This window comes from Amphiura filiformis, chromosome 4 (genome assembly GCF_039555335.1).
Source record: "Amphiura filiformis chromosome 4, Afil_fr2py, whole genome shotgun sequence".
Lineage (NCBI taxonomy): Eukaryota > Metazoa > Echinodermata > Ophiuroidea > Amphilepidida > Amphiuridae > Amphiura > Amphiura filiformis.
In genome coordinates, this window is record NC_092631.1 from 71,918,318 (window position 1) to 71,940,069 (window position 21,752).

Sequence of the window (21,752 nt, forward strand, 5' to 3'; positions counted from 1 at the left end):
AACATGCTAATCAATGGAAGCACGGCGCTAGTTCTCTTGTTCGCGAATGCTTTGTGTACAATTCAATAGGGCATGCAATTGAGCAAACTGCAACTTTTACTTTGTCATCTTCCTTGGGTTTTGGATTGTCGTGTCTTTATTTCTTGGACAATTTCAACAAATGAGGTCTTAAATTCGAGTTAAAAGATGCAGCTATTGGCTGCTGGTTCCAATTATGACATGTCTGTCTTTGTTTAGGACATACAGTGGTAAACATAACTGGTACCTTAATTCTTTGGCTTTCTGTAGGTTACATTCACATGACATTGTTAATTAAGGCAAGCAGTAATATACAAAAATGCACTTTTCCAAAATGAGGAATTTCAGTAATTTTAAAACAATATTTGTAAATATTACATACATAATTTACACAATAGTACCATACATATTTGTAATCATCATGACAGCAATAATTTGCACTGCTTCATGCTTTCAATATTCTTATCTTTTTATCAATATCTTATTTACATTGACAAACAAACTTACTAACAAAAGTTTTTGTCAAGTTGTCCAACTAATTTACAACTTGGTTACCTCAAGAGTTTCCACCTCCCTGCAATATTGTGGGAACTTAGTCTTAAAATTGTACTCAATAAACTTAATATTATCAGTATGCAGATGAAATAACAGAAACAGGCATTCTACTATTTTTATAAAACCTTACAGGCTGGTTGCAAAAGTGAAATGCATTTCTTACACTGTTTCCTTAGAAACTGTTACTCCAATGAAGAACTATGCACCTTACAGAATAAAACTGTAATTCTTCAATAGCAGAGTTCTGTGCTGGGCTAATTCCGTGCAGTTTCACACATAACCCAATGAGAACTACCTGCCGATTGGCCAAAAAGAAGTTTTCATTATCAATTGGACCAATCAGCAACATTGTTGGAATAATTTCACAATGCAAAAAAATGGAGTGAATTATTTGCAAAGCTCCATTCTGATTGGTGATTAAAGTGAAGATATCATGTAATTGACCAATCAGGGGCAATGTTAGATTGGCAGGTAGTGCTCAGGGGGTTAAGCATCGGATGCGGTGCTATTGAAAGCCTTATTTCGAGGGTTAAATATTGTAATTTGTTTTAACTTTTAGAACACATGACAATATTGCCTACCTGTTTCACAGAATGTTCCTGTCCATCCATCATTACATGTACATGAGTATCTGTTAACTGCATCCACACATACACCATTACTACCACATGGGTTACTGGCACACTCATTAGTATCTGGGTAGGAAGAATATGGTATTGTTAACTACTATGCAATTGCTAATGAATGTATGTATCTATTATATTATAGGTCATATAGACAGCTCAATTCCGTGTTGATAATTTGTAGGGAAAAGGCGACAAATGCATGTGAAAAACAAGCAGACATTATTTTTCACTAGGTTCGCTATCGCCGGTGAAAAATTATATTTATTCTCGTCGATCATACCACTGTTTTTCCAAAAACAAGCAGGTTGCATTTTTTTTCTAAAACTACATTAGAATTCATGAGCTACTCTTACCAAAATGTTAATTTACCATGTTTAGATTTTTTACATGTAAAGCTAAATTGACATTGTTCTTAATTGTTCTTAATTAATAAATTTGAGATTTTAAATAGATTTACAAGCAGCAGTTACCCTGAAATTATACCTCATTATATAACTATGACCACATTCCTATAGCCTGTATATCTACCTTGAGTCACCGGCACTAGCTTTAAAGTTCAGCGTGTTCTCTGTTAGCTCAGCGTTACTTGGTGCATGATGTACTTTTGCGTGTGCAATCAACGTGCTGCATATGCACATGCAAGAAACTGCATTAAGCCAACGCAGCACAGCTTGAACTTCAAAGCTACTGTGAATTACTCAAGATAGATATACAGACTATAGACAATGTATGAAGCCTTGATAACAATGATTATATCTTACCAATTTCACAGTTAACACCTTCATATCCAGGATTACATTGGCATGTATACTGGTTGATACCATCAATACATATACCATTCTGGCATGGATTCGATAGACATTCTTGGATATCTGTAGGATTAAATCAAATCAAAGTTAACCATATGATACAAATATTTTAATAAATTAAACCATTTGGTATTTTCTATACAATATGTCACAACCTTTGACAGATTTAAAATTCACTTGGAAGTTTGTTATAGATAGAATGGGCTATTCCAGATGTATTCCGCACCCCCCCTATGGAAGACACTTCCGAATTGGGGCTAAATTGACAGCCGAATTCACATGTCAGGAAAAACCCATGGAAGACACTGCCGGAATTGTGGTAATATGTCTAATATGGCCAGCCGGAATTCAGGTAAATGTAGATGTCTTCCATAGGGTTCCAGCTGGAATTAGAACATTTTTTGTTTCCAGCCAGAATTCAAGTAAATGTCTTTCATAGGTTAATCGAGATGGTGATCATAAGTGAAGATTCTGCTGGAATTGGAGCATTTTTGACCATGTCTTCCATAGGCACATCATGGCCTTTCACAATCCCCACTCTTATTTTTTCGTTTATTTTAGCAGCCGGAATTTCACCTAATCTCAATGTCTTCCATACCCTCCAGCCGGAATCTTTCCTAAAAATGACTGCTGGAATTCTAGACACATCTCAATTCCAGCTGGAATTGTATTTTTTTTAAATGTCTTCCATAGGGGGGGAGGGGTGCGGAATACATCTGGAATAGCCCAATTCTGCTCACATTTTGACCCATCTATGTGACTGTGCAGCTGGTTTAGTGTCACACAAACATTCTGATCATATTACATTTTAAGTTACATTTTAAATCTAACACAAGTCCCATGTAAAACAGTGGCTCTCTAACTTGCTCAGGTCAGGCATGCGTCTTTAAAAAATGCGTCTCTGACAAGTCTCTGACAAATTTTGTGAAAGAAAATTTTCTCACATCCTTATTAATTGAAAATTGAATGAAATTAACCCGACTCCAGTTTCATCTTGCACATTAACTCTTTATTTAGATATGCATGGGATACTGTCATCAGAATACCATAGACTAATTATAAGTAATCAAAAACCCCAAATACAAATATTTAATCCTCCTTTATGTTACATGGTTAATGAGAAAAATACAAGGTTTCCACTATTTTGTACCAATATCCACTTTGATAGGAATATAATGGATTGATGTGAATTGTTTTTAAAGGAGGAGACTACAATCCTCCTGTAATTTTGGTTTTATATACTATTTTTCACCCTGTTGTGGCAGTGACGTCAGTGCGCATTTCATTAGGTGCAGCTTCAAATAGCTAGCGGACGCTCAAAGAGCTGGTGTATGCCCAGACAAACAAGTACCTAGACCAGTGACTTTGGTTCGCGTGAGTGAAGCCGACACTGCTTAGCAACGACTTTGACAAGGACGCAAGCAAGCAGATATGTTCGCGTCTACGGAACATGTTGCATTTGACGCGGGCGATAACGGCGCAGTAACCACGCAAACGAGCGCGTCAGAATGTATGCGATATTTCTCCGCGCCTAGTAACCCCGTCAATATCACCTTAGATACAGGGCTTCACCTCCCGCTGTGGTAAGGGATGGGCAGTCATAGGTCTAGGTGGTATGTCTATGGGTGTATGCATGCACACACTTAAAGACGCCGCATAGATGGGAGAGCGTGAAACAGCTGCCTAGTCGCGTTGATGTCACTGCCACATCTGGGTGAAAAATATTATAGTCTAATTGATTTTCTTACTGGTAGCAGTGTTTTTCAATATTTCCATTAATTACTCCAAATACTCAAAAGCTATATAGCTATCCAAAGTATACAATTGTGCATAATATGACATGGTACACTTACATAATATGCAACCATATGAATGTCATCATACACAAGAATTGATATAATATTGTTAACATCATACATCATTACATATCCTCATTGACTCATGGAACGTTATTTAACGGTTCCAAATGTAATTAGCAATTCAGTTGAATAAACAGGTCTCATAACTTTGATAATAAATATTAATATCACATGAAACAAATTATGTTAATCAGATACTAAAAAAGTATTCTGGACAAAATTTCTTATATTATGTGACAACATGATCTAATCCAATCAGCCCAAAGTCAGCAATAGTGAAATTGAGATATAGGCAAAATAATTAGCAAAAATACAATAAAAAACAATTATTAACATTTTAAAGTTTATAATTTTGCAACAAAGCATGCCAAAGTAGGTATGTGGGGATTTCAACATCACAAAATGTAGGTACTGAGAAAGTTGGAAATGTTATGAACTCAATTTTTAAAATGTGCAACTTTGGTCTGAGTGGATCATATCAGATCTGGTGACATGTACTAATTAGTTTCAACATTGTTTCACCTATTCACATGGTTAGTCAAGAATACAATACCACTCAATGGCTATTTCCCAGTACCCAATCAAGTTCCATCCTTTGCTACACTATCAACCCCATGGGCACTACCAGCCTGTAAGACCTATTTTGATTGGTTACGTAGAGGGTTATACATGTATCATGCATTGAGCCAATCAGAGTTATGGTAAGAATAGTCATCAGGGTTGAAGGGAATTACCCTTAAAATTGCTAAAAAAACTTATGGGTTTAATGATTTTTACTACCCCACACCCTTCATTGATCCCAAATATGGCAAAAATGATGAAACAAGATGAGATATTTAAATTTATCAATTTTTTTTAAAATTTTAAATTTATCTGGTTTTAGGATTCTTGATTTTATCTGGCTAAAATTATCCTAAAAATGCAGCTGCTGTTCTAAAGCCTGGAAGGGACAACGCCCAAATATGGCTGCAATCACATTATACATTGTATGCCCATATATTTTGTTTGCATAAACAGAAACTAAATATAATTGGTTCTTTGTCTTCTGTAGTACTTAGTATTTTGAAGATTTTTTTTATGTCCAAGAGATGGAACTTCACTGAGCATTCAAACTCAACAAGGATTAGATACATGTGAACTTATCAACAACACCATAAAATATCAATAATAAAACTTAAGGAAAATACCTGGTGCCTCTGTGCATTGAAATAGTAGGTGAGATAGATTAAAGACAGGTTTCATTAGCTTGGATGGTAATTTATTTAAATCCTACGCACAAACATTGTTTTAAGGGCTGGGGTATGAACGTTTGGACAGTATTTATTGTGGGACATTAGGGCAAATCAGACATATCAAATTGCATTTTGAATACGAAGAATGTCCTTCTGATATCAAATAATTTTGATTTTTTGAAATTTGCAATGTAATACACATTTTATGGCAAATGATTAAAAATTGATATTTTTGATATTTAACAGTACTTGAAATAAACTTTATAAATCTGATGATATGTACTTAAAGTGTATGTAGATGGGATGAAAAGCCGATGATCAATTGAAAATTTTGACCTTTCGTATTGAAGATATGGATTTTTTCCCCAAAACGCACACAAAAAAATGGTCTTTTGGGAAAAAATCCATATCTTCAATATGAAAGGTCAACATTTTCAATTGATCGTCGGCTTTTCCTCCCAGCTACATATACTTTAAGAATATGTCATTAGATTTATAAAATTTACTTCGAGGACTGTTATATATCAAAAATGTGAAAAATATCATATTTTAATAATTTGTCATAAAATTTGTATTATATTGTGAATCGTTAAAAAAATGAAAATTATTTGATATCAGAAAGACATGCTTCGTATTCAGGATGCAATTCGATATGTCTGATCTGCTCCCATGTCCCACAAAAAATACTGTCGAAACGCTCATTCCAGAGCCCTTAAGGCATAATTTTTCCATCAAATACAGCCATTTAAAAAACTGATGCCCTCTAGGAAGCAGGTATAAGTGAATATAAAGGTTTTTGTTTTGATTGAAAACCTGATTTGACAGGAAATGTTCCTGTTTCTAGGATTTGGCATGGTATTTGAACCATTTTATCATCATTTTATTGAAAAAGTGGCAAGGACCATACCCACCATTTATTAGAGAGAATAAGATTTTAATGATATGCCCAAAGCATGGTTAACTTGTGAATTGTCAAACTTTGTTTTATTCCTTCTTGTTTCATGATACACTGACATATTGGTATAATTTGTGTTAACTTTTACGCTCAAAATAATTATATAACTGGGATATAGCCACTAGTTGAAACATTGATCAGTGATTGCTGCAAGAGAGATAGTAGAGTATGATATTGAGTTCTATCCCCCGGTTCTATCACAAGACTCCAACATAACTTGTAAGAATTGTGTAAAAAACTCAAATGAACACAAAAAATGTAGGTAAGATTTACAAAAAAAGGTCAAGCCTCTAATGCATTAATATTAGGGTTTGATTTTGGGCCAAGACCGGTGTCAGTTAAAAACCCATGAATCTTATAAGAGCATTTAATTTTCTGTTTGTTTTTGGTGTTTTTATTAAATTAGAGGTTACTTGAATAAGGTAGCGGACCTTATTGTAACATTGCTAGCACATAGCACAATGATATCAATCAAAATATTTCTTTTTTTCTTTGGTCAAACAGCTAAAATTATTTTAGCTAAAGTAACTAGATGCATGCACAGTCTTCATGCAAAATACATTGAAAATGCTTGCTAAGAATGAGAAGATTTATTAAAGAAAAATTCCAACTATGATAATAATCTAGATTTAGGACATACATAGTAGCTTGCCAATTAGCCCTTTGCACTTGCCTGCCATTTTGCTGCCAAAACAAGGTTCTCCCACTAATTATAACATACATATGAAGGGTGTATGAACACACAACAAGCACTTTACAGAAAGAACCTCATTTTTTGATGACCATGCAACAGTGTATTGGTAATAGAGGCAAATTGATCTTATTCAAGTTCAAACAACTATTAAAGTCAGTGGTTCTCAATTACACTTGCTTGTGGGCCATTGAAATTTCAAAGATCTGTGTTTCAGGGCTAAATACACCTGATTTTGCTGTTTCCAGTACATTTCAGAGCTGCTCAAGGGCTAATAACCATTGTTTCATGGGTCATATCCGGCTCGTGGGGAACCTATTGAGAATCCCTGAACTAAGTCATTGATAACATATTCAATAAATTTCAACAGAGCAAAATCAGGTGTATTTAGCCCTGAAACACAGATCTTTGAAATTTCAATGGCCCACAAGCAAGTGTAATTTCAATTCTTTGTTTTTTCAAGATGACCAACTGAAAAACAACAACTGTGAATTTTAAAGCTACGCATGTGGTGTTTTGAGACAAACCCGTTTTTTTTGTCTAATGATAGTAATAAATTGTGAGCTTTTAATTATGTGCAAAAATGTTATACTTACTGTCAATGCATATCGTTCCTTCCCATCCATCGGCACAGTCACATGTAAATGAGTTGATTAAGTTATTACATGTGGCACCATTGTAACATGGGTTGCTCAAACATTCATCCTCATCTGAAAACAAATACATGAAATGAAGAGTCAGGTTGGTGGCAGTCGGATTGGGTCCAAGCTTAATCCAAGCCTCACACACCTTTACTTCCCAAGGTATATTGACATTCATTTTATGCTGATTATGAAACCCAAACTAAAATCTGTACCAGTAAGTTATTGCAACACATTTGATTTAGTCCTATAGGTAGGCTTAGAGAAAAAACGCAATCTCACTTTTCATGCCATGAATCTCGCTTTTTAGTGCTTATCTCCCTTTTAAAAGATTCATTTCTGTCACGAAAAACTGTTTCTGCACTGGATGTATGCATTATTCAACAACCAACTGAATAAGCTTAAATTTCCAGCCTGAGTTTGCAAAACTGTTCATTTTCTGGTACATCCAAGCAACATTACAAGTGATATTCTTTGTTTACTACAAATATCATTCAGCATATTAACCTTTTTTAAGCTGATTTATGAGAATATATTGTGTATTTTTGGCCAGTCGGGCATCATTGTCGGCGCATACAATGCAATAGTTAAATTGAGTCCTTTCTTCCTTCTTTCATTCATCCATTCCTCAACAATCTTTCTTTCTATTCAACATACTGTCACTTACCGATATCACAGTTGATGCCACGCCAGCCTGAACTACAGACACAGTTGTAGTTGTCGGGAATGGGTTGTGTACACTGACCATTTTGGCATGGGTTACTAGCACACTCATCAATATCTGAAATATTCAAAGTTTAACAGGTAGGTAAACAAATCTCTTATACGTCTAATACCAGCACCTAACGCCAGAAGGGCTTTTTGGCAACAGAAGGGGAAAGAAGGAATAGAGAAAGAAAGAAAACAAACAAATAAGTTGTTTGCTATAATGTATTATTTTAGTCCAATTGTAATTTTGTTAATTTTGACCAAAAATGATGAAATAATATAAGTAAATTTTAAGCTGAAATAATGAGGTAAAATGAAAGAAATCACACTGGACATTTTCGCTGTTTAAGGTTAAACAAAGTGTTGAAGGGCTTTACCTCCAGAAAAAATATATTATTACCTTATACGTAAGAAAATATGTCTACTTATCATGTGAAATAAAAAAATCCGGAAAAAAATGTGTGAAAATGTGTTTTTAGCCTATTTTTTTAGCTCTTGTCAAGCACTATTATTCGATTTGTTTACAAGCGCCAAGCAACTGTCGTCTAGGAGAGTGATTGACATCTTGAAGAATGGAATCTGTATAGTTCATGAATATTCATGTAGTATTTATACAACCTGTATCCCAGCCATTTTTGCTTAGCTATCATAATCGTTCATATAAGACGCCCATATGATCCATGGTGTTAAACTGATATTCAGCAACTTTATATCTCTCGATCTTTGCGATCCGAAATATTGAATTTCAACTTTAGGCACATCTCTAGCAAGATAATTAAATACCTGTCACAAATAGAGGTCTTGAAATGTTACTTGCAACGTTAAAAATGTGAATAGAGAACAAATCGGGTTCAAACATGCTTCAAAAATATGAAGGTAATTGTCAACGCCTACTACCTGAATAGCCGGAAGAGGGCAGACTTCATAAGGGAGTGTTCATAATATATTTTAGCGGGGGACAAAGAATTTGGAACTTATTTCGGAAATTTCCTGGGTTTTTGTTTTGTTTTTTATTTTATCTTCCTGTTCGGGTGTTTCGGTTGGCACATTTTGGGGCATTTTCATGCACTTCACAGGAGTTTTTTCGTGGCTTCTCTGTAGCTGTCGTGTGTCTTTTTCCCCACGTACAGGGTATAAATAATAAATTAATAATAATAAATGAAAAAAAGAATCTGGAACTTCAACGTCAAAAAACAAAACAAAAACAAGACAAACTGTACCCTGCTAAAAATATCAACCCCTATCCTCTCTGAGAATAAAAATAATAAGACTCCAACCTCACCTGCAAAAAAATATTTTTTGGGGGATAATTTGGGATAAGTTCGGGCCTATTTTATTGCGACAATTTTCAAAATCTATAAGGTGAAATGTGTCGTGGGGATGTCCGCAGATTTGGGGTGCATTTTCAGCCATTTAGTTTAGACTGTTGTATTTTTAGCCATGATTTTATTGACCCTCAGTGCCATGAAAATTAGGTTTAAGATTGGGATTTTTCAATTTTTTTTTCGAAAAAGTAAAAATTTGCGAAAACTTTCAGTCCAAAAGTTGATACAATTTTGGGTCTGTTTTATTCAAATTTGGTTTAAAATCGTACCGTAGTTTTTCGGAGTCACAGCCTCACATCCTTACCCAAACCAACTTGAGAAGGTTCCCCCGGGTGTGTGCAAATTTGCAATTTATAGGCCTACACTCGTTATTTAAGCCTAAAATCAAAGTGTTAATACCATTAACACTGCCATGGCCCGCTTTTGTCGTGATGACTGGCTTCCAAAATGTAGGCCGTAAATTATAAATCTGGTCCCGCTTAGAGGTGTGTTTTTTACCGCGGAGGTCTCTCCCTCGGGTTCGTGGATGTGCCACAGTTTTGGGGTGGGCCTATCTTTTCAACGACTATGATGGGTGGGTTTACAGCGAAGACCAACTTTTGGGCGCATTTTGGCAAAAGGGCCCTTAAAAAGCGCCAAATTAGGCCAAATTTGGGTGACTTTGATCCCCGCGGTACAAATGTTTTGAAGAGACCCGCCCAGAGCCTGTTTTTATAAAAAAAAATGGTCGGGCCTGCTAAACCTCCCGGAATCAAGCATGGGTAGGCATACCAAAATGCCTTGAGACCCCCCCCCCAACCCAGCGCCGGGACCTCCATGACATGATATTCTCCGCGAGTCCACCAGAAAATATAAAACATTTTGATAGGCCTACTAGGCCTATATTTGTCTGTAAACCTTTCTTGTAGTTGTAGGCTACCGCGATGTCTACCGTGATGACAGTAGCGTAGCTGCCGGGGGGGGGCAATTGCAAAATTGCCTATTTGGGGAGAAAGAGGAAAAAGAGAGGGTGAGAGGAGGGGCAGAGAGATGGGGAATCCAAACGATATGCAATACAGCTCAATAGGCCTACCATATACGATTATTATCAATAAGCCTGGCAAAAATTGTCTATTTGGGTCCCCGCCCCCAGTGGGAAATTTGGTGGATTTGGGCCCCGCCCCTAGGGCCTACAGTCTTGTCCCTCCTGGAAAAAAATCCCACTACGCCGCTGCGTGATGATGTTGCAAAGTTGCGGAAGTTCATTCATAAATTTCCCATTTCCACTCGACAACAACAGGCCAGCACGCATGGCGCAGTAGCTAATCCCCGAGCTAATCAGAGACATGTGCGTTTCTCTTTCAACAGAAAATATGTGACCATATGACTGACACGATCATGTACGCTTCAAATAATTATGCTCTCGGCGTCAAAAGTATGATAATGGAAAATATTTATAATGAACACTCCCTTATTTAGCCACACCTCAGTTCCTTTCTCGGGTTGCTTGGTATATATCAGCAAAATCCTACACCTATCGCCTTCCCTTGGTAAAATCCCTGATAAAAACTCGTGATATTGAAATTGAATTTCAGCGCCAGAACTTCCGTCATTCTTGCATCATGGATGGATATGCAGTTGCGCCACTTGGGGGGCTTTGCAGTATTTCCCCAATATTTTTTCTTTCCCACACAATTTTTAGGCAAAATCCCCACAATTATGTAATTTTCCACTTTTTGCGGACAATTTATTGCAATGATTTCTATGTGCCCCCGCCTCAAATTCACTTCCCCCCATGCCCTTGAAAAAAATTCTGGTTCCGCCACTACGGGTATGGCCATAGCTAGGGAGCTTTCCCACCCCACCCCCAGTTGCCCTTGGTTATGCTGGACGATGAGAAATTTAGAGCTTGTTCAATTCCACCAATTTTAGAAATTTTAAAGGTAGGCCTATATAGGCCTACAGTGTATATAGCCTATTAAAACGGATCACAGTCAAATAAAATATCGTAGGCCTAATAATTTTACCAATGGCATTTATTGAGCTGCTCACTTCTTGAAAATCCTATGGTTTAATATTGATATTATATAATTGAGCTCCTTGTCAAGCTCCTCAGTACACATAGGAGAGTGACTAACTGAGCTCCCGCTATTTTCAGAAATGAAGGCCTGGCCTATTAAATGAATAATTAGGATTGAGGCAGCCTTTTGTCTCATTTTACAGAACTTTTTTTTAATCCCCCAAATTAGTGGTTTTTTTTTAATGGGGAGTAGGCTTTTAAAACGAAATTCAAATTTGGCAATATTTTCCATTGCTTAACGAATTGATCTGCGTGAAAATGCCTAAACATGTGGCCAGAGCGGGATGAGTGGTATAAAATCTTAACTTGTGAGAAAGGCAGGCCTATGGGGTTGTATGAGGCTGTGGATCACGAAATGCCCCTTTAATGTGTGCTAGGTAAAGTCATTCTTCCTCTCTTTCGACATGCCAAAATTTATTCCCTCCCCCGGCCCCGGCTTGCCCAAAAATTGCTTTCTCGAAAGGCTGTGCAAGCAGTACCGGTATTAGCCTACTAATTATAAGCCAAAATTTCCAAGCGACTCGCTAAAAATCGCTTGCCTCCCGTCTCGGCCAGCCAAAAATCGCTTGTCCGCACCCCTGGACTGCCAAATTTTGTGGCCCCTCCCCTTGGCCTGCCAAAATGCCCCACCCCCTTTGCATAGGCCTAGTCCTAGGCCTATATGCCAATTTTTTGGGATCCCCAATTTCCATACCCATACCTTAAATGGATTTCTAAATATCTACCTGTTGCAAGCGCAGCAAGCATGAAAATGTGCACATTTTTTTTTCTCGCCCTAACTACCGCCCCCCCCCACACACACACACACACACATTTTCCCTCCCATGCACCAGGTTCATTGGCGCTAGATTTTAAGCTAGAAAATACCTAAATATTTTAAAATCTAAACTCGGCAACAGCACTTTGTGACGTAAGGAATCTGGCAAATAGAGCCCGTCGGCCGTCGTACGTAAACGAATGCTGGACGGTTCGCACCCTTTCAATTTCGGACCCGTGCACTTTCGCCCCCTTTCTATTTCGCACCCGTGCACTTTCGCCCCCTTTTTTATACCGCGGGTATTGTGCTGCTTTCAAAGTATGATAATGGAAAATATTTATAATGAACACTCCCTTATTTAGCCACACCTCAGTTCCTTTCTCGGGTTGCTTGGTATATATCAGCAAAATCCTACACCTATCGCCTTCCCTTGGTAAAATCCCTGATAACAACTCGTGATATTGAAATTGAATTTCAGCGCCAGAACTTCCGTCATTCTTGCATCATGGATGGATATGCAGTTGCGCCACTTGGGGGGCTTTGCAGTATTTCCCCAATATTTTTTCTTTCCCACACAATTTTTAGGCAAAATCCCCACAATTATGTAATTTTCCACTTTTTGCGGCAATTTATTGCAATGATTTCCAACGACCCCGCCTCAAATTCACTTCCCCCATGCCTTGAAAAAAATTCTGGTTCCGCCACTACTACGGGTATGGCCATAGCTAGGGAGCTTTCCCACCCCACCCCCAGTTGCCCTTGGTTGTGCTGGACGTATGAGAAATCTAGAGCTTGTTCAATTCCACCAATTTTAGAAATTTTAAAGGTAGGCCTATATAGGCCTACAGTGTATATAGCCTATTAAAACGGATCACAGTCAAATAAAATATCGTAGGCCTAATAATTTTACCAATGGCATTTATTGAGCTGCTCACTTCTTGAAAATCCTATGGTTTAATATTGATATTATATAATTGAGCTCCTTGTCAAGCTCCTCAGTACACATAGGAGAGTGACTAACTGAGCTCCCGCTATTTTCAGAAATGAAGGCCTGGCCTATTAAATGAATAATTAGGATTGAGGCAGCCTTTTGTCTCATTTTACAGAACTTTTTTTTAATCCCCCCAAATTAGTGGGTTTTTTTAATGGGGAGTAGGCTTTTAAAACGAAATTCAAATTTGGCAATATTTTCCATTGCTTAACGAATTGATCTGCGTGAAAATGCCTAAACATGTGGCCAGAGCGGGATGAGTGGTATAAAAATCTTAACTTGTGAGAAAGGCAGGCCTATGGGGTTGTATGAGGCTGTGGATCACGAAATGCCCCTTTAATGTGTGCTAGGTAAAGTCATTCTTCCTCTCTTTCGACATGCCAAAATTTATTCCCTCCCCCGGCCCCGGCTTGCCCAAAAATTGCTTTCTCGAAAGGCTGTGCAAGCAGTACCGGTATTAGCCTACTAATTATAAGCCAAAATTTCCAAGCGACTCGCTAAAAATCGCTTGCCTCCCGTCTCGCCAGCCAAAAATCGCTTGTCCGCACCCCCTGGACTGCCAAATTTTGTGCCCCCCCCCCTTGGCCTGCCAAAATGCCCCACCCCTTTGCATAGGCCTAGTCCTAGGCCTATATGCCAATTTTTTGGGATCCCCAATTTCCATACCCATACCTTAAATGGATTTCTAAATATCTACCTGTTGCAAGCGCAGCAAGCATGAAAATGTGCACATTTTTTTTCGCGCCCTAACTCCCCCCCCCCCCACACACACACACACACACACATTTTCCCTCCCATGCACCAGGTTCATTGGCGCTAGATTTTAAGCTAGAAAATACCTAAATATTTTAAAATCTAAACTCGGCAACAGCACTTTGTGACGAAGGAATCTGGCAAATAGAGCCCGTCGGCCGTCGAAAGCGAATGCTGGACGGTTCGCACCTTTCAATTTCGGACCCGTGCACTTTCGCCCCTTTCTATTTCGCACCGTGCACTTTCGCCCCCCCTTTTTTATACCGCTGGTATTTGCTGCTTTCATAGTTTCATGCTGTTGATTGATGCACGATCGATTGCTTGAACTCCCGGCAATGCGGCGTAGTATGTTTAATATAGTACTAAGCCGTCGGGCATGCACTTATTAAGTCATGATAAACCCGGGAAGGAAGGAAAGAAAGGATAGAGGAACGATTTTTTTTCTCAGAATATATTACAGGCCAGATATTTTAGCAGCAGGCTTACCCAAAATAATGAAATAATTAGAATTCAATGATAAAAATAGTAATAATAATAAATAGTAATAATAATAAATTTATATTTAATTATTAATTATAATATGTATAAAAACAGGGGAAATTTGTTTCAACTGACGACCAAAGGATGGATCCAAAAGGATCATACAAGTGTCAACAAGCAATGGATAAAATTAAAAACAATGAAAGTATGACACAAAATCCAATGGGGGAGTAACACAAAACATTATAAACAAAGTTAATTTAATAATATAATATGATGATAATAATAATATGATAATAATAATAATAATAAGAATAATAAGAATAATAAGAATAATAACAATGATAATAACCCAGCAAACACAAAAACGTTTTTAAAACGTTTTAAATAAGTTATATTTTGGGTTTTGGTTCAGGTAAAACGTTTTAATAACATTAAAATGTCGGGTTATATAAAGGTCATGAAATCGTTTTAAGCGTTTTGTATGAAAACACACTACAACAATATTGCCCCCGCCCGCCTAAAAATCTTTTGCCCCCCCCTTACACATGCCAAATTTTTGGGATCCCAATTTTCAAACCTTAAATGGTCTAGATATATGTGTTGCGAGCGGAGCGAGCAGGATAATTTGCATATTAACGCGCTTCCGTACTGTTTTCCTAAGCATTTTTAGAGTGTTTTATTTAAAAGGCGCCACATGAATGTGTGCCAAAAATCACTTACCCCCCCCCTCGGCTGGCCAAAAATTGCTTGCCTCCCCCCTTTCGGCTCGTCAAACATTTCTTGCACCCCCACCCCAATGTTACCCTCCCCACAGGGCTCATAATTAATTATTGCACAGCCCCTAATAATAACAATGATGATAATAATAATAACAGTAATAATAACAATAATAGTTATAATAATAAATTGAATATAGCGTTTCTGTGTTTAGTTGCAATTCATAATATTTGTAGCCAAGTTCCAAAATAAATACTTTAATGTGTAAGTGTAAGAAAGAAAGAAGAAAAAAAACAAAGAAAGAAAGAAGAAGAAAGAAAGAGAAAGAAAGAAAGATAAAAAAGAACAAAAAGAAAAAGAAAAAAAAAAAGAAATACAAAGAAATTAAGACGAACTGAACAAATCTAATTGATAGAAATAAATTATTATGTGCAGCAACATCCAAAAACAAGACATGTTTCAAAAGACAAATCAGCTTTCTTGATAAAAAGAAAAGAAAAAAAAGGCACTATAAAAAAAAAAGAAAGAAAGAAAGTCATCCCTTTACACGATCTTCTTTATTAATATCTAAGAAATAGATGCTATTACATATTGACATCTTCGAGTTCAAACATCCTGTCTTAAAATTGTCGGTATAAAGTATAAAGCGGATTAAGATACCGCGATATGCCGTGGTGTTAATGAAGCATCGTCATAATGAGTCCGTGATTGACAGGCCGGTAAACAAAATGAATCTTGAACATAAATGTCATTTACAATGCAGAATTGGATAGCATTTTTTCCACAAATTTGTTTATTTACTTATGTTATTTATTAAAACCATATTTATACAGGGTTACCCTTGTTATTTATTAAAACCATATTTATACAGGGTTACCCTTCAGATAAATCTGCTAAATCTGCCTTGTGTCATGAAAACAATATACATAACAATTTGTAGAATTATACATAGGCCCTATAGGCCTATATGTAAGAATTTTTTTAAAACATAAACATCAAAAAATCATACATCAAATATATCAAAATTCATTAAAAGTATTTACATTTCTTTGTTTTATACAATTTATGTAACACTTGTAGAAATATATATATATTGAATTAATTAAGAACACAGACGAAATACATCATTCATTAAAAGACATAAAAGTTAAAACATCTGGTTCATTATTTACATTTCTCATTAAAACGAACAGAAAACTTTCCTGATTAATAATATTTTGTATTTGGCAAAGAATAAGGATGCAATTGTAATATTTCTCAATGTGTAATCGTAACATATTGTTCGTAAATAAATATCTTTGTATGCATGTATTTCTTGACAAGTTTATACCGGCACGCGGGCAGGGCCCGGGGCTTGTCAAGCAATCGATCGACGTCACTAGGCATATGGCACTTTTGCGAGTCTGTTTACGGTACCATTGATTGAACCCACACCATACCCGGCGCTTTCCGTTAGTCATTCATTACATAATGGGTTGAAGAAGTCACACCTTATGTATACAGTCACGCTGCCAGCGTATTCGGAGACTTGTCAAGCAATCGATCCGCACGGGTATGTTCTGGGGACTTAATATATGCGTGCTATACTACTGCCTAGTCACCGTGAGGCTACCATTGCATTGATTGAACCCATGTCACGCCCGGCGCTTTCGGCGTACTAGTGGCAGCAGAATACTCATGGTGAAGAAAGGTGGCGAAAGTCAGCACAGCATTATCGCAAAGCTGCTGTCAGGCATTTGTTTTGCTTGTGCGCATTTGTCTTTGAGAAATAAGCTAAATATTTTTTTCCCCATTAGTTTCATGTCAAAGAAGATCAATTCGGCAACATAAAGATGGGATAGAATTATAAATTATAAGCCATCAAATTTTTGGCCATATCAATATTAGGCCCTATATAAATTTTATAGGCCATAAATAATTTAACACTAAATTATATAGCTATTAATAAAGTACTAATAAGGTAACATGATTCTAATAATAATAATAATAATAATAATAATATAATAATATAATAATATGATAATAATAATAATAATAATAATAATAATAATAATAATAATAATAATAATAATAATACTAATAATAATAATAATAATTATATAAAAATAATAGATAGGCCTAAAATAAAATAAAATAAAATAGAAATGAAATAAAATAGGCCTAAGTAAAATAAAAAAACAAATCAAAAACATAATGAATACCAATCTTCAGTTGAAGCACATTTAATATATTGTAATAATATAGGCCTATTAAATTCAATCGAACCGGAGAGTCCATCAACATCCCGGGTAAACATACTATTTGCTTTTGTACACGCTGGACTCAGTACCGGTACTGCAAACACAGACAATCATTCATCAACACTAAACAGTCAACCAATACTATACACACACAACACCCCACTGTACCGCCGGGAGTTGAAGCGATCGATCGTGCATCACCAATCAACAGCAGCACATTACCCGCGGTTTAAAAAAGGGGGCGAAAGTGCACGGGTGCGAAATTGAAAGGGGGCGAAAGTGCACGGGTCCGAAATTGAAAGGGTGCGAACCGTCCTGTTTCCACGTAAACAACGTGTTTAAAAAAAAAAAAATGAGTGTCACTTCTGTCCAAAAAATTTCGAATTTTGGCCTTGAGCAGCGACAATCAGAGGTAAGAAAAACACAGTATGACGAGCTTGAAATAGAATCACTATATCAATTTTGAAGTTTGTACTTCAAAGCACAAGTCAAACGAGGTGAAATGGTTCTAAAAAAAATTGATTTCGCTGTATCTTTTATCGCGAAACTAGACAATTTGGCAGCAGCGAGTCGGAAAAATAGCAAATATCTCAATTTTCTGCTATCGAAATTAAAATTTAAATAGCACCTGCATGTAGAAGAGGGTTTATAGAAATAATGTAGGTCAGAATTTTGTCTATGAAATCGTGCACGGAATTATTATTACTGGTTACAAAGCGACATACAAGTGGAGGCCATTTTACTTCAAATTCGGCCAACATGTAAGCTTACTAAAACAAATCCAGACAAGCAATATCAAGAATGAATATGCACATTCTTTTATTGACTTGTTTGTAATGTCGTCGTAGTTCCCAACAAAATCGCCACTTCCACTGAGAAATTATGACCGTGTTCCCAAAAATCTTGAAGCTCCGAAAATAAAAAAAAAATTGAAATGTTTGAAAAGTACATTTCTTTTTTGAGCCAAGTGGAAAATTCAAGCATAATAATGACCCTTACACTTTCAGACGTAGTTTGCGTTTTCTCTCTACGATATTTATTTCCAGAAATAGATAATTTTAAAGGGGGCTACATGCAGTCTAATTGTGGATCGATAATTTCAAAGTTTAGTATAACCTTAACATAGAGCTCCATAGGGGATTTAATGTTGTAATTCTGACATGAATTCAAAATTTCTCTGTTGTGCTACAAACACAACATATCTGGCCAATTAGGTGTAGGTTGGGGCATGTGCAAACATTACAAACATGGGACATGTTTCCACAAAATGAGAGAAAAGTTGCAAATCTTTATATATTATTATTTGAGTTATGGCTGGATTCATAAACTTTAAAAATGATGTATAACTTGCCAGAATTGCTCCCTCATTTATTGTTCAAAAGTCAACATTTCAAAGAAGAAGCTTTTGTTTTCTACTGATTTCTGGCATTCTCAATGAACCATATCTCCTTTCCTTTTCATATGCAAAACTCAAGGTTTAAAAAGTAACAATTTTGTTTTAAAAGATCGTACAATCTGGTTTTTTAAAAGGTCTTTTTTACCTTTGGTCTTTAACATAACATATCAATCTGCTACCTACTTACACACAGGTGGAAAGAGACATTTTAAATTAAAGTCCTGTCAAAGTGGACAAGTACATTCCAGCCAATTAGTAAATAAATACCCCACAATAATTTTTTTAATAGATTAATTAATTAATTAATTTTTTTAATAGAGTATACATGTACAGTTTTGGCCCAGATGTTTTGCCTTCAATCATCAAGCTTCACCTCGTCAAGAACACAATCAATGTACATTTATAAATAAACATGACTTTTTTTTTATACCGAGTTTGCCGTTGCAAATAATAAAGGAGACCAGTGCCTTAACCACTCGGCCACGGGAGTTTCATGATTCAAACCTATAAGTGGTCACTTAAACTTATCTCCTCCCCGCAAATAGCCCATTGTAGGTAGGGCTGTAAATGCGAGAAATAAATTGCCACCCTCCCTGTGAGGAAATACTGTATACTGGTTAATACTGGTAACTAAACCAGAGGTTATTCCTGTGACATCGCATATCTACCATCTTGACTGTACAGGCCTTTTTTGGGTGCCGTCAGCATAAGATCCTTCAAGCACAATGCAAAACACAGTTATATTAGATCCATCATGCACAAATGCAAAAAAACCAGCGTCAATGCACAATAATAGCTGTGTGATGCACTGCGCTCTTAGCATTGTTTTCAACAAATGTACAAACAAATAAATTTGAACCCACTAGATGGAGAAAGAAGGAATAACCTCTAGAGATAACTAATAGATGGATAATTCTACCCTCCATCAGATTTTAAATGCATTCACTCATCTGACACCATTTTGTCTTTTTGCCATACTTGACTTATATAGAATAAAAATATTTATCAGTACTTGTCGCAAACTCCATTTTCAATTGATTGCCCTTTCCTCTCCATTTTGACTTACCATTTTGGCAATTGTCTCCATCAAAGCCAGGCTGACATGCACAAGTGTACATGTTGATGCCATCCTCACAAATACCGCTATTCCTACACGGGTTGCTGACACACTCATTCAAATCTGAAATAAATTATGCAAATGAAATCTTTGCTGATTAACATGGACGCATCTCCATTCTTATTGGGATTGCTGATACAGTCATCATCAGTCTTTTCACAAATTAGTTGTCGTATGGAAGTTAACCCCCTGAGCACTACATGCGATCTAACATTGCCTTTGATTGGTCATTACATGATATCTTCACTTTAATCACCAATCAGAATGGAGCTTTGCAAATAATTCACCCCAATTTTTTTGTGTGGTGAAATTATTCTAACAATGTTGCTGATTGGTCCAATTAATAATGGAAACTTCTTTTTGGCCAATCGACAGGTAGTTCTCATGGGTTAAAGCACACACATGGCTCCCCATGTCAAGTCAAGAACTTATATTATGCCATACTGGTCCAGCAAATGTTCTTACTATGGGTGTGACGTAACCCAAGGTTGCCAAACCTACGATTTGGTAGCCCAATTTGGGCGACTTTTGAAGATTTTCCCCACGACTTCTGACAATTTCCTGTCCCATAGAAACCAATGGTGAAGAAAAAAATTGGGCGACTTTTCAATATTGGCTCCCGCGACTTTCGATAGTTTCCTGCCGCATAGAAACCAATGGTAAAGAGAATAATTGGGCACCTTTTGGATTATTTGACCCGCGATTCGGGCCGAAATGCTTTGGCAACCCTGACGTAACCCAGTACTGCCTGCTGGACAGAGGAGTGGAGGTATATTTACGTACTGGTCACCCATCCATGGTTAGATATGCATTCCTTGGGGTCATTGCTGAAGCATCCACACTGTTTGTCCGGCATGCTTTCTACAGCTTGGGGGGTGTGAAATTGGTTTAAAGGGCGGAGGTTAAAATTTTACTGTGTAAAGGGTGGTTTTCTAAAAAGCATGGGAGCAAAATATACAGCATGAGGTAAAGCTACCAATTGAAAAAAATTATTGTAATAAAGTTATTTCATGACACCTTAAAAAACATTGATACTTTCTTGGTACATTTTGAATGAAAATTACGGAAATTAACTTTGATTACATTTGCAACTCATACGACAGATCACAGAATCGACGATTCCCATTCATGTCGACATTCCTCGCATACTGAATGTATCGCAGTAGATTTAAAATGTCAATCATGTGCGTGAACTGCCCGAACGAAACAAAGTTGATGATGAAAATGAGTTCAAAACAATGATGCACAGTTCGCCCGGGCCTTTTGGGTTAAGTAATTGTGCCAAATATGTTGAAAATGTTTCAGATGAAGAAGAAAATCATGAGTGTTTGTTAGATGACGATAACTTCTGCATCAATTTGGACTCTAAAATGGACAATGACAGTGATAATGAACCCGGAAGTGACTACATGTATGTAATTTGTGATAGCGGCGATGTTCAGTCTTCCGAATTTGACAACTGCAATGTTGTAAACTTTAGTCACAAAAGGGTGGGGGTTCAATTCTTGAAAAAAGGGTATCTGGCTAAAACATGTTCAAATAAAAAGGGTGGGGTCTGTCCCCCTGACAAACTATGGTGACTCATTACAAAAGAAAACTTACTGATTTCACAATTACTTCCTTGGATACCATTAGGACATTGACAGCTATAGGAATTGACTCCATTCACACAGATTCCTTGATTCAGACAAGGGCTGGAAGAACACTCATCAATATCTGAAAGTTAACAAAATGCATGTTGATGATTATAATAATACACTATCAATATACCAATGCAGCCAATAAAGAACACATCACACTCTTCCTGATCATGGTGATCA

General features: G+C 36.6%; 1 protein-coding gene across 2 annotated transcripts in view; it reads right to left on the reverse strand.

The window, feature by feature from the left end:
- The window catches only part of LOC140151356 (uncharacterized), a 140,866-nt gene that overhangs the window by 100,846 nt on the left and 18,268 nt on the right, over window positions 1–21,752 (reverse strand). For both annotated transcript variants that reach the window (XM_072173669.1, XM_072173670.1), the window contains exons 7-12: window positions 21,535–21,648; window positions 19,882–19,995; window positions 8,054–8,167; window positions 7,342–7,455; window positions 1,961–2,071; window positions 1,155–1,268 (exon numbers count right to left, since the gene is read on the reverse strand). In XM_072173669.1, coding sequence (XP_072029770.1) covers window positions 1,155–1,268; window positions 1,961–2,071; window positions 7,342–7,455; window positions 8,054–8,167; window positions 19,882–19,995; window positions 21,535–21,648 — 681 coding nt within the window. The remainder of the gene's footprint in view (window positions 1–1,154; window positions 1,269–1,960; window positions 2,072–7,341; window positions 7,456–8,053; window positions 8,168–19,881; window positions 19,996–21,534; window positions 21,649–21,752) is intronic.